This window comes from Gobio gobio, assembly GCF_949357685.1.
Source record: "Gobio gobio genome assembly, chromosome: 6".
NCBI lineage: Eukaryota > Metazoa > Chordata > Actinopteri > Cypriniformes > Gobionidae > Gobio > Gobio gobio.
The window spans coordinates 12930848-12944091 of record NC_137102.1 but is presented as its reverse complement, the minus strand read 5'-3'; the positions used below and the strand labels follow the sequence as shown (position 1 = coordinate 12944091).

General features: G+C 40.3%; 1 protein-coding gene across 2 annotated transcripts in view; it reads left to right on the top strand.

Moving 5' to 3' along the window:
- The window catches only part of pik3r2 (phosphoinositide-3-kinase, regulatory subunit 2 (beta)), a 47418-nt gene that overhangs the window by 2540 nt on the left and 31634 nt on the right, over nucleotides 1-13244 (top strand). For both annotated transcript variants that reach the window (XM_079820206.1, XM_079820205.1), the window contains exon 2: nucleotides 4385-5085. In XM_079820206.1, the coding sequence (XP_079676332.1) occupies nucleotides 4767-5085 (319 nt within the window). In that variant the 5' untranslated portion in view covers nucleotides 4385-4766. The remainder of the gene's footprint in view (nucleotides 1-4384; nucleotides 5086-13244) is intronic.

Sequence of the window (13244 nt, the reverse complement as noted above, 5' to 3'; positions counted from 1 at the left end):
GATTGTTTTTCATTGCTAGTAGGGATGTGACTGTGAGGAAACTCTCCCACCGGTTAATCAACGTGAGACAACACCAGTAATACCAGTATTACTGGGTAATTACATCACCGGGCTCGGGACGTTGGAGTTTTTACCTCTTTTGCACCTCGCTTTTGAGTGTGAAGCTCAACTTCCATAGGAATGAACTGAAAACGCTCACTCTGCTCCGCACCGCGTTGAATGCCTGTGTGGGCATTCAGGGGCAGCAATTGCTTGAATGGTGGGTTCATTATTATTTTTAATGAAAAACACAACTAACCCTTTGCAGGTTCCCTATTAGCATTGGGTTTAAATAAACCAATGCTAAAAAATATTGCCAAATAGGAGCTTTTACCTTTCACTTTGAAACAAAATCTTCCGCCATCGTCTTGTCAGTCAGCTAGTGACTCTCATCTCGTGCTAAATGATTCTGACTCCTGCTGCTGATCTGTGCTGCGACTCTTGTTTGGCTCACGCTGCATTGAGCAAACACTTTCAGTTTTTAATTGTAGTCTGTTCTCTAACTGAACAAAATAATTTGTATTACTATAAAAAAAATCAAAACAACTGTGTGGGCGGTGCTGCAGTGAGCAAGTGATGTAACCGGTGTTGCGGCTGAATACCGTGCAACAACGACAATCGCAGCAAGCCTGTTTGCTAGCCACCATTTTAATGCAGTTCACAGTCACTGAACATGTCATGGATTGATGATGTAAAACTCCGGATGAGTCTTCTTGTGTGCGTTCCTTTTTAACGTGTCTTGACTATGGTCCTACAGTCTGACAATGACAACTGAGATCCTACAGTGTGACATGGCTTACAGCTGGGATCATGTTCGTAAAGTCTGACAAGCAACTGTAGTAAAGGACTATTGTAAATCGTACAGTGTGCACAAGGCAGTTTCTTGTGGAACTGGTACATTTTTGTTTAAAGTCGGCATGAAATTAAATTTTTATTATTTTTTAAAATGTGTGTTATAGATTTAAAGGTTAGGTCCAATTTACCTTAGTATGGTTCAATGTTCCTTTCATTCAGAAGGAATACACACAATCTGGACTTTTGAGCAAGGCTAAACATTTTAAATCAGATTCAAGTTTGTGAAAATTTGAACGCACACATTTGCCACTTTACCCATGTAAAGCTGCGATGCTTCATGCATTGCTACATATAGATGGTCAATGGACCAAATTTCCCCCCGCAAAATTTAGCAAAATTTTCGCTAATGTGATTGCGCCTTTGGGAACTATACATCATTTTTCTTTTTTGAATGTTTAATCAAAAAATCGCAACTTGGTCTCCTAAAGAAAACAACAGACTTTTCTCTGGTGACGTGTGGCGGGCTACTTTTTTTTTGTCAATAATCCGTTGCACTCAGATATGCGTCACAAATACGTTGCTACTTTTGTTTCATTGTGACTAGGTTACTCTTCTAAATAATGTCAAATATCCTTAAAATACCCCCAAACAATTCTAGATATTGTTCAATGCAAATTAAAGTTATAGCTGTAAACATCTTAATACTTAATGTCAGTACAACAATAAGAGCTATTCTTTAACACTCCTCTCATCCGCCATTAATGGGACGAGTGTGTAGTCCCGTCCCAAACTTACACCATTGGTCAGGATGCTCACACAAACAGAGCAATGTTTTGAAAGCACAACAGTGTTTACACTTTTCGTAGGAAGCTTACTTCGAGCTGACTGCACATGAACTCAAGAAAGTATTGTAAAATAAAGGCACGCTTCAACCTTAATTAGCAGCATTGTCCTTATTTGACCCATTGCATGCCAAATATCCAGAGAGTATGTTCTGCATGCCGTTCCTTCAGTCCTGCTCTCTCCAAGCTTTAAAAGGACATATTGTTTGGAGAACACTCTCTGTCACCAGACTCATGGGCATTAGTCAAGGTACTTCGGCCAATGAAACGAAAGGAAAAAATATTGCATAAGCTTTCCATGCCCAGACAATCTCATCGTTTTTCCTTCTCGACACACATTTTGCAAAATACTGTGACTGTCCTAATTTCTATATCTTACACGCGTCCCATGGATAGATTAAACTCCTACCTCGGTAGCCTGAGGCTGAAGACATGAACAGCACGATAGAGAATCCTGTTTGCTCATTTGAGCTCCAAACAGAATCTAGCCCTCTGCGTTTTCCTTGCGTTTTAAAAATCCAACTGATCCTAATAATAGTCCTGATTAGGCAACCCTCATTCAACAAATTAGTTTTTTTTTATTTTTGCATTGCTTGTCTCTTCAAAAATACTCAAAAGCCTGTCATACAGGCTTAAACATATTCCTATGAATGGCAAAAAAGTTATCCAATGCAGAAAAGCAGTATTGTTTAAGGGTTTTTGGGTTTGATCACTGCCTAGATACATTTTCTAATATTAGAACGTTTGCTTGATTTGCCCCAGCTTCTCTGGTGATTCTTGAGCACATGGCCATATGCTGCCCAATAGGAATCCAGGATTACCTTTTCCCTTCTGTAGCAACAGTGAGTTTCCTGGCTCAATTCATTAATTATTTTGTGCTCTGCCTTGGTCACAGTGTTTTGCAAACTGCTCTTCTCTGACTGAATAAAGGGGAGGAAAGGATGCGAACGAATCAGTCAGCCGCCGTCCTGCAGTTGAAGCCGTGTGCTTGACTGTAAAGATGAAGATTTCTCTCAGCAGAACTTTTAGTTTCAGAACTCGGACTCAGAATGGACCTTTTCTCTTTTCCTGAATGAACTCCTTTCCTACGGCAGCAGTAGCATTGCACGAAGTACTTTAGTTATAATGATGAAAAGGCGGAAAGGGGGATGACGTGTTTCGGAGGGGGTGTTTCGGTGGTGTGAGGATTGCGGGCTGTGGTTGGGTATGTCAGTGCCACGTGTCTGCGCTTGCACCTCTCTTCTCTACACAGAGGATGTCGGACTGAGACCTTAGTGCGCCTGGTCAAAGTGGGGTGAGTGTTGCCCTGTGATGCACTTTGACGTTGTTTAATAGATTGCAATCCTTTCACAGGTTTGGCAAACCTTTAATGTTGCTCTTTCTTCGTATATGAGCATAAAGCCCTGGTTCAAAGGTGCGCATGCGCATGAAAAAATAATATGATTTGGTGTTCCGTCAAATAAGTGATGCATATTGCAAAAAAGCCTAAACAAAATCAACTATGCACTGTGATACTTGGGTTCCCAGACAAGTATGGACTTCTTGACTGGCATTTGCTATTTCCACAAACACCATCCCTCAACTGTGACGAATTCATGACAGACAGTTATCTTTTTGACAATTTTCTGAAATGAAAATATTTGGTTACATGCTGTGCTGTGAAATTATGGGTGCTGGTATTTCTAGCTTTTATTTGTTCAAGGTAAGTAGAGTCACTTGTTTAGTTCGGTATCGGTTTAGTTTGTTTTTAGATTATGGTGTTCAAAATTCATCTGGTCTTACAGAATGACTTACCGTGTCCATCGTATGACGCATGTATGAGGTGCATCATGGTTAGTGCATTTATACTGTATGCACTTTAAAAGTTCGATTACAGTCAATTGTTTCAACAAAATGTAAGCGCTTTAGTTCAACCAGTCTGTTTTTTGTGAAGTCTGACTAACAGACCAAGATAATGCAATTAGAGCATGTATAATCGGACTACAGTTGGCCTTGGTGTTGTGCACTTTCTCTGAAAGACAGAGGTGACGCACAAAGTGTACTTAATCTTTGTAATATTTCATTACGCATTCTGTCGTGTACAGTAGTGATCAAAAGTTATGTCCGGAGGGGATATTTGCTCTTAATGGCCCATCCAGTTTGATTAAACCATCAAAATATGATGAAAATATTTTTTATATATATATTTTAAATATGAGGGAAGAACAAAACGCTAAACTAAAAAAAACTTCAGCTACAAATGTATTTTACCATGCAAAAAATACACAGAAAAAGATCACAGGAAAAAGCATACATTGACTACAATATAATCATTTCTTAATATTGCGTTGGTTCTCTCTTGTTTTTGCACGTGTTCATAATTTATTTTTGTATGACAGCCTGGCCAACATTCACAATTTTCCATGTTTTATTGCATTATCATACATATAACAATTGACTCCAAGCACAACTATGCAATAGGTTTAGAAAATCTTGAGCAAATTATTAATAATATATTTGAATATAGGGTGAAGATGTAAATTTTCCTAGGCCGGACGTCACTTTTGGCCACCACCGTGTACAAAAGCTTATGGTAGCTCGTTTATAACTGTGCATGTAAACGCACCTATTAAGTTGTGCTGTACGTATTTTGTTATTATTCTTTTAGAAAGAAAGCCTCTGTGTGAGTATTTTGCTCTTAATATACTTCTGTCTTTTTTTTCTTACAGTCATCACGTTACACTTGGAGGATCACATCTCGAGAGGGAATGTTGAGCAACCTGCTATAAGACGACACCAGCTGATTTGGTGAAGAAAATCTGTAAAGAACTTCATTCTTTATTTCTTTTCCGGTGCCTGAATGAGCATGCTGCATTCCCTCTGTTCCATCATTTGGTTGAACCGCGGGTTCAAGTTGAGAAAAGTGGCCTGTTCGGCCAACACCGGCCAGGTCTAAGCCGTTCCTACCGCGCATGCCTGCTTATGAGCACGGGTCAGTAGTGCTTAGCTTTCAACGAAACGTCCCACGGTACGACATCATTCGCACCCTCGCAAAGTTTCATCCCCAGTCCGACACTCTTCTGCCAGGGGTGATTATTTCATACTCTGAAAATGGCTGCCGATGGCTTCCAGTACAGATCTCTGTACGCCTACTGTAAGGACTGGGAGGATGACATTGACCTTGAGCCCGGCGATATCCTGACGGTTGACAAAGCGTCTCTGCTGTCACTGGGCATGAAAGAGGGAGATGAGCAGCACCCGGAATGCATGGGCTGGATCTTAGGGTTAAACGAGCGAACCAAACAGAGGGGAGACTTTCCGGGGACGTACGTGCAGTATGTGGGACCTGTGAAAATGTCAATGCCGTCCTGCCAGCCTCGTTCTCAGAGACCGCTTCCTGCTGTTCCCAGACCTGAGCCAACCTTGCAGGGTAAGACTGGCTGCTTTTTGTTTATTGGCTTTTACTCTGTTGACCAATTACTAACCTGCTAAATGTGTGCTAAAGAGCCGTCAAAACCTGTTTTGTTTTGGGAACTGACTGATATGCTTGTTAAATCCAACAGATTTAAATCTCTCATAATAAATATTTGTGGATTTTTACCCCTCTTTATTGTTGAAGGAAAATGGGGATTTGCTTTTGACAGCAGGCTTCTTCTACAACGAAATTAGTTAGGCATTGAATCATCAGAGATTTCGCCAATTTTTTCTAATCAGCTACCTCTTTAAAGGGGTGGTTGATTGATCCTTTTTTGTACAAGATGTAAAATAAGTCTCTGATGTCCCTAGAGTGTGTATGTGAAGTTTTAGCTCAAAATACCCCACAGATAATTTTTTGTAGGTTCCTTTAAATGCAAATGAGCTGCTGCTCATGGGGCGGAGCTTCAAGAAATCCAGTTAGCAGCTCTGATTACCTCGTGCAGACAGGCAATGAAACTGTTCAGTCTTTTATGTTCAAACCGGAGTTCAACAATGATGGAGAGACTCTAGAAGAAGTGACGACATGTAGAACGCAACAAGATGTTCTTAAATGCTTAGTTGATGAATTTATGTATAGCTGGTGTGGAGTTAACTATCTTCAAATCATTGATTAGCAGATTCGGTCATGATAATCTGTGTGTTCCCGGGGGCAGGGTTTATGTAAATGTCAGGGTTAGTGATGTCACTAACCCGGGAGGAAGCTTGTGTAGTCCCTACCAGCCATTTGTTGTAGTCCTTAAAAAGCTATTTCTGTAAAAGAAAATATCTCCCTTTGCTTTGAACTTTGAGTGTCGTAACTTTGCAGATGGTATTTATGCTTAATCAGCAACATTACACACTAACTAAAGTTTAAAAAGTGAAATCATAATCAACCACCCCTTTGAAAGGGGCTATATGTAGTTTTCAAAAATCCTTGATGTTAGTGACACCGGTGTCCATTATGTCAACAGATAAGTTAATTAAAATTACACTGTTATGAGAGTTTGATTATATATCAGTAGGGATGGGCGATATCTTATCGTTTGCGATATACCGGTAAAAATTCTCCCCACGATAAGAATTTGACTTCCCACGATAACAACGATAAAGCCTAGTTGATAGCGCGACCCATCAGCACCGTGCCGCCGCTGGCCGTCTCTTGATGCTTAAAGCGTTTACTTTATGGTGGCCGCGGTGGCTGCGTTCGTCAATTTGTAAAGCTGAACGGGGGTTGGAGAGAGAATTTTCTTGTGGTGCCCCCTCAGCACTCGGTGCCCTAAGCGCGGCGGCACTGAATCCGCATCTCACGTGCAGAGCGAAAACAACTATGGCGGAAGCTGCGGAAGAGTTCATAGCTAAACGAGGGGCACCTGAGGGCGATCAGAACCTGTACATACAGATGTATTTTCACTCGCTGAGCACTTGGACTGAGCGCTTAAGAGATTCGCTCTTTCTCAATCGATCGGTAAAGCAAACTATTTCAGTTCATCTCAATGAATGCGCAGTGTATTTGACGCACATTAAACACTAGTGTGAGGCGCGCGACTGAGAGCGCTCAGTGTTTCACACACACTCAAAGAGAGAGCGAGAGAGTCTTACACCACACAGAATTGATGTGCTACATGTAAACAATATCCTTTGTTGTATTTTCCTGTAAAATAATAGCGTTTATTTGGAATTATTCAGCCTTTCGTGAACAGGAAGAAACGAATGCACAAACGGGAATCTCATTGGCTGGCGTGCACCTATTACTGTGCCTGTTTTGATTTCAGCAAATCAGTTAGAATGAGCGCTGACAACGTGATTAATATTCATGAACCCAGAAGCTCATTATTCCTTAGTGCAGTTTATTTTTATTAGTAGAAGAATTTGTGGTATTATCATCTTATCAACTCAAATTACGGAAGTTCTATCATTAAATCATTATTTGCAACTTTTTTGTAATCTGAAGACATTTTTGGGATAATTACTTTTGCTGTTTCTGCTATTTTTACCACTGTTTGCACTATGTATGCATAAATACAGAATCGGTTTACATGTAAAACTTGTCATTGATTTCAAAATTATTATTGTTTGTAACGTGTGATGTTTTTTTAGCACAGTTGCACTATTTAAACATTACCTGCACCTTTACAGAAGACAATTATATCTGCAACTTTTCCATTTCTGAAAAGGCTGGTGTGGAATTTTACATTAAAAATTAATTAATTAAATACATATATATATATTTTATTTTATTTTTTTTATGTATTATAGGAGCCTATTTGATGACATGTACGTTTTACTTTAGATCATTGTTTGTTTTTCTGAAACTCGCAAGAATGCATGCAGCTTTCACTTGTATCCAAAAACATGGGGAATGATACTACATTTATCGTCATTGATATCGTTATCGCAATAAATACTAGACAATATCGGGATACATTTTTAAGTCTATATCGCCCATCCCTATATATCAGAGCTCCTGACTGCGACTTAATGGTCGCATTTGCAAAAAATTTTCCTGCTGGTGCGGAGCGTTTATCAGCTCGGAGCAATAATAGACATCGCAGCGCGAGCTCATACATGGCCAATCTCGATCACGCGACACCGTTACTAAACAGCGCTGGGAGATCCAGTGAGAACGCATTTGAATTCACCTCAGTATTAATAACATCGCTACTGTGAGACCTAGTGGGAAGCGTTTGGTGCAGAATTCTCTGTTATAAACCACAGATATCAGAGCAAACAGAGCTGACGTGGAGACCAGGAGAAACAATTTGAAACATCCAGGGGTTTCAGGCCACAAATCATAAACATTCACTCTGGATTTAATGTAGTAACACCCCATGGTATTGTGGAAGACATAGTCAAATGTTTTTTCTTTTTTTTATTATTATTACATTATTCATCTCAGGGTTCGTACAACCTTTTGAGAGTGAAATTCAAGCACTTTTCAAGTGTTTCACACTTTTTCCAGCACTTCAAAGCTTTAAATATTATCCAATTTTAATATTATTTTTAGTGTGATGATTTGTAAAACTAAAAGTTTAAAGGTGCCAGCACTTCATGAAAAGAAAAAAAAAACCACTATAACCGGTAGGTGATGGCATAGGAGCACTTATTTGACTTATTAGACATTTCCACTCCTTAATATATGGAAAAAAGTAGGAAGTCACAAAGTCTCATGAAAAACTGAAACTTTTCTTCAAATTGTGACTGGATTACACAGAAAACAAGTAAAGAGTGTTCCTTTTAGTTCAGTATGATACTATAGGAGAATAATAGTACATTTAATAATAGTGGAATATTACAATTTTCCTTATAAAAATTAGGTTTTTGCACATTACTGTTGTTAATAAAAGTTTTTTCTGCATAACAATTCAAGCTCAGCGCTTCACTGATACATTTCCAATAAACAAGCATGTACTATTATTAGTAACTGCACTTGTTAACAAAACAATGCAAAACAATAGTAATTTTAAGATTAAAATAACGAAAAGCTGGTGTCACTGCTCTCAAATGTTAGCCCTGTGTATTATCAAAGTATTTATTTGTAATACAGCGGAAATTAGTAGATTTGGTTAGCATGTTGATTTACGGTGTGTGCGCTAGGCTTGCTATGATAGTCGGTGTTGCCGGTGTTACCGGTGTCCAGACTCAACACCGGTTACATCACTTGCCCACCGTGGCACCGCCCACCGTCTTTTTGATTTTTTTATAGGCCTAGTAATAAAATAATTTAGTTCAGTTAGAGAACAGACAATACAAATAAAAACTGAACGTATCTGCTTAATAAAGCAGGATCCGACCGTGAATCTCGGCAGCTGCAGGAGTCATTCATCAGATTTAAGAGTGAGGAGTAGGGCTGAACGATATGGACAAAATTTCATATCTCGATTTTCATGCCAGATATCTCGATATCGATACAATACGATATGACTACGTGTTCGGTGAAAACCAGAATCTGAATTAAAATGTGTTTGATTTAAGCCTACATTTCAAAAATGTGTGTCAGAAAATGTATTGTTTTTAAGCCTTTGGCACGTACGATCACACAGGTGTAATCAGTCTAGGCTGGTCCCTGGAGCGCATGATCAAGTGCATCACCTGATCAACAGAGACAGGCGCGCTCAGAGCTGTCATATATCACAACTTTTCAGTGTTTTTAACCACATACTGTTTATTTTAGGTTTCAAACATATAAATTCACATAAGTACTATTTACCTAGGAAACTCGTATTTACGATAATTCCGAGAGCACGTGAAGGCAGCATTACACGGCGGCGCCCATCGCGCATACAGCTCAACTAACGCGATCGTTATAAAGGTGTTTAAACAACAATATACTTCCACTTGCATGTATTTGACAATCGGAATATCAGATATGTCATGCCATAGCTAACACATTTGTGAATATTCTGAATAAAAAAGGAAAAAATGACAAAAGCAGATCATCATTCATTCAGCGCTGTTGCTGCTGCGGTGTCACGTGACAAGCAATGACGTGTCACCATGGAAACGCCGCCCCCCTCTCAAGTCCCTGTAGTGCGCGCTGGCTTTTGCGGTGCATTCAAGGGCACTCGTAAAAATGATGTTTGTTGTAACTGCCAGAGTTGTATGCAGGGCGAGCGCGGAGAGGGGAGATCTATATCGTCTATATCGTTGCTTTTTTCGATAGTAATATCTTGAAAGTTCATATCTAGATATAGATAAGATAACGATATATCGTTCAGCCCTAGTGAGGAGCTGACTGAGATGATCGCGGAAGATTTGGTTTCAAAGCGAAACGCAAAAGCGTTTGTCATTTGTTTTGTTGTTGTGTTTTTCATTAAAAATAATAGGCTAATGAACCCACAATTCAAGCAACCCGCAGCCGAATTGGCGCTAATTCAAAACCGAAAGTAAAATGTGCCCAGCTGCACAGAGCACGCATCGTTTACTTTTGCCTGGCTCCGCAGTGCGAGCCTCCGCGCTACGCTGACTGCGCGCATTTATTTTTGCCGTGCGCACCCTCGCGCTCGTCGAGTATAAACAAGGCTTTACGGACGAACTGTTATTCATTCATGGCATGCATCTCAATCATAGACTGATCAATGCTTGATCAGTGCCCCGACTACTGAACTAGGGAACTGATTGAGACGCACCCATGGCCTCACAGAGCGCGCATTTACAGACGAGCTGTCATTCACGGTGTGCGCGCACTGGCGCGTTTTCAGTTCAGAGCGGTCGTGTGCATGTTCCTTTCGGTTAGATAGAATTAGTGATTTAAAAGCCTCCACCGGTGATACCGGTATTACCGGTGTTGTCACACATAAATTAACCGGTGGGGAAATTTCCTCACCGTCACATCCCTAGTGTGCGCCCCTACATTTTCTGGTTGTGCCCCTAACATTTTTAGTTGGGGGCCACTGTGCTCCTAGTGAAAAAAGTTAGTCTGGAGCCCTGTATATTGTATTTGAGACTATAGGCCGGTGGCATTCAAATGGAGGGCCGTGGTCCGGTTTCGCACCCTGGCTCTCTGGGGCCAAGATTCTCATCTTTAATGTTTATTTTAAGTGTTTAGAATTTTTTTTTTTTTTTATCGCTACAGCCAAAACAATATTATACGGCCCTCTGCTGGGAAGGAAATATAGGGACTCACCGGACCTCTTTAATTGAATACCCCTGATATAGACTATATAGATATGGCTATGTGAGACTATAGTTTGAATCAATCAACATTTCTTTGCATGACACATTGACATTACAGTACAGAATGGCTCTTTCACCAATATCCTGAACTGAACTTTGTATAAACATTAATTTTTCAAGCGTCATTAAACAGAAGAGAGGCTCTCGGGAGCGTACATAAACGGCACATTCTTTTGATTTTCCCGGCAAAAACGTCCCAAGTGCTTCACAGAAATATCAGTCAACAGGCTTAGGAAGTGGGGGCAGGTCTCGTGTAAGTTTTGTTACAAGCTGTTCACACATTGGCAATGAAAAATTGATTAATGCATGAACATTTTTACATATAATATGCAGTCCCTTTGCACAAACTGTCTGTGCTCCTGTATTTCTCTGGCACTTTCCCCGAGCCCTCTATCCTCCGCCCTATATGCCCTCAGGAAGCAGTAAATTATAGTATGTTTGGAGGCCTGGCAGTTCACCAGGCCAATCTGGAGAGTTATATGTATCAGGTAGGGCTTTCAGCTTCATCTGCACATTCCCACTCCATCAGGTGATTTTTGCTTCAATGTCTCCTTTGTGTCCCTTTTTTTGGACTGTTAAATGTCTGTAGTGCACACTAAAAAAAAGTTGTCATATTCAATCTGTGATGCTCACTAACTAAAAAGAGAAAGTATGAGAAGTGTTGAATTACAGGACACAAGGGTATGCACCAGTTTAGCTGCTGCTTCTGAGTAATATCCACACCTTTTCACATTTTGAAGGCAAATGCAAGGAATTTCAAGTTCTGAGAATTGTGAATGATAAGCATTTCTATTATGTGGAAGTCTGCAGAACTTTCTGTTGAGTTCTACAGGCACAGATTCCATGTAGGTCTAGTAATATGAACAGGGTCGTCATGATCATGGAAAACATGGAAGAATCTGTGACTCTTTAAAATTGTGATTTCCAGGCCTGAAAAGTTCAACTCTCATTTTTTTTGTTGTTGCTAGAAATCTGTAAAATTATTTTTAGATGACTGGACAGAAATTCGTTGGTCAAAACTTTTGGGCTCTACTAGCTGCTTTAGAGCCTCCTTGCTGAAAACAGAAAAGGTTGCTTTAAATCGGCTAACTTGCATATTTCTTTCTGTTTTTCTTATGTAGATGTAGGGAATGAACCTACATGCCCAAGACATTTGCCTGCTGCTTAAAATGGATTTGCATGAAATTGTAGCATTGAAGGAGGAATATAGAAATTATGCTCTATTCAAGTACTGTATTTTGACCAGGAGAAAAAAGAAGAAAAAAAATTATGGGTGTGACGAGACCCTTATCTCACGAGACGAGACGAGACACGAGATTGGGTTCACTAGAATGAGATGAGACGAGATTTTTACATAGTATTTTTAAGAAATCCTCAATGATGAAATGCATGACTAGAAAAATAGTTTGCAGGTGCATTTGAAATGTTTTAACTCATCATCTTGTAATGAATGTCATTTCAGTTCTATTTTCTGAGTATGAATTATCATATGCAGTAAAAGACAACAAGCACTGTAAAGGTTTTCCCAAAAACTCAACTGACTGGCTTCTGTCCTGTATGATTGTCTCTTCAGACCTCACTGTACATGAGCTTCTTTTGACCTCCTAATAGGGATGGGCGATATCTTATCGTTTGCGATATACCGGTAAAAATTCTTCCCACGATAAGAATTTGTCTTCCCGCGATAATAGCGATAAAGCCAAGTTGATGGCGCGACCCATCCGCACAGTGCCGCCGCTGGCCGTTATTACTTTATGATGGCCGCGGTGGCTGCGTTCGTCAATTTGTATAGCTGACCGGGGGTTGGAGAGAGAATTTTCTTGTGGTGCCCCCGCAGCACTCACTCGGTGCCCTAAGCGCCGCGCGTGATGGGAGCGGCGACACTGAATCCGCATCTCACGTGCAGAGCGAAAACAACTATGGCGGAAGCTGCGGAAGAGTTCATAGCTAAACGAGGGGCACCTGAGGGCAATCTGAACCATACAGATGTATTTTCACTCGCTGAGCACTTGGACTGAGCGCTTGAGAGATTTGCTCTTTCTCAATCGATCGGTACAGCATAGTATTTCAGTTCATCTCAATGAATGCGCAGTGCATTTGACGCACCTTAAACACTAGTGTGAGGCGCGCGACTGAGAGCGCTCAGTGTTTCACGCACACTCAAAGAGAGAGCGAGAGAGTCTTATACCAAACAGAATTGATGTGCTACATGTAAACAATATCCTTTGTTGTATTTTCCTGTAAAATAATGGCGTTTATTTGGAATTATTCAGCCTTTCATGAACAGGAAGAAACGAATGCACAAACGGGAATCTCATTGGCTGGCGTGCACCAATTACTGTGCCTGTTTTGATTTCAACAAATCAGTTTGAATGAGCGCTGACAACGTGATTAATATTCATGAACCCAGAAGCTCATTATTATTCCTTAGTGCAGTTTATTTTTATTAGTAGAAGAATT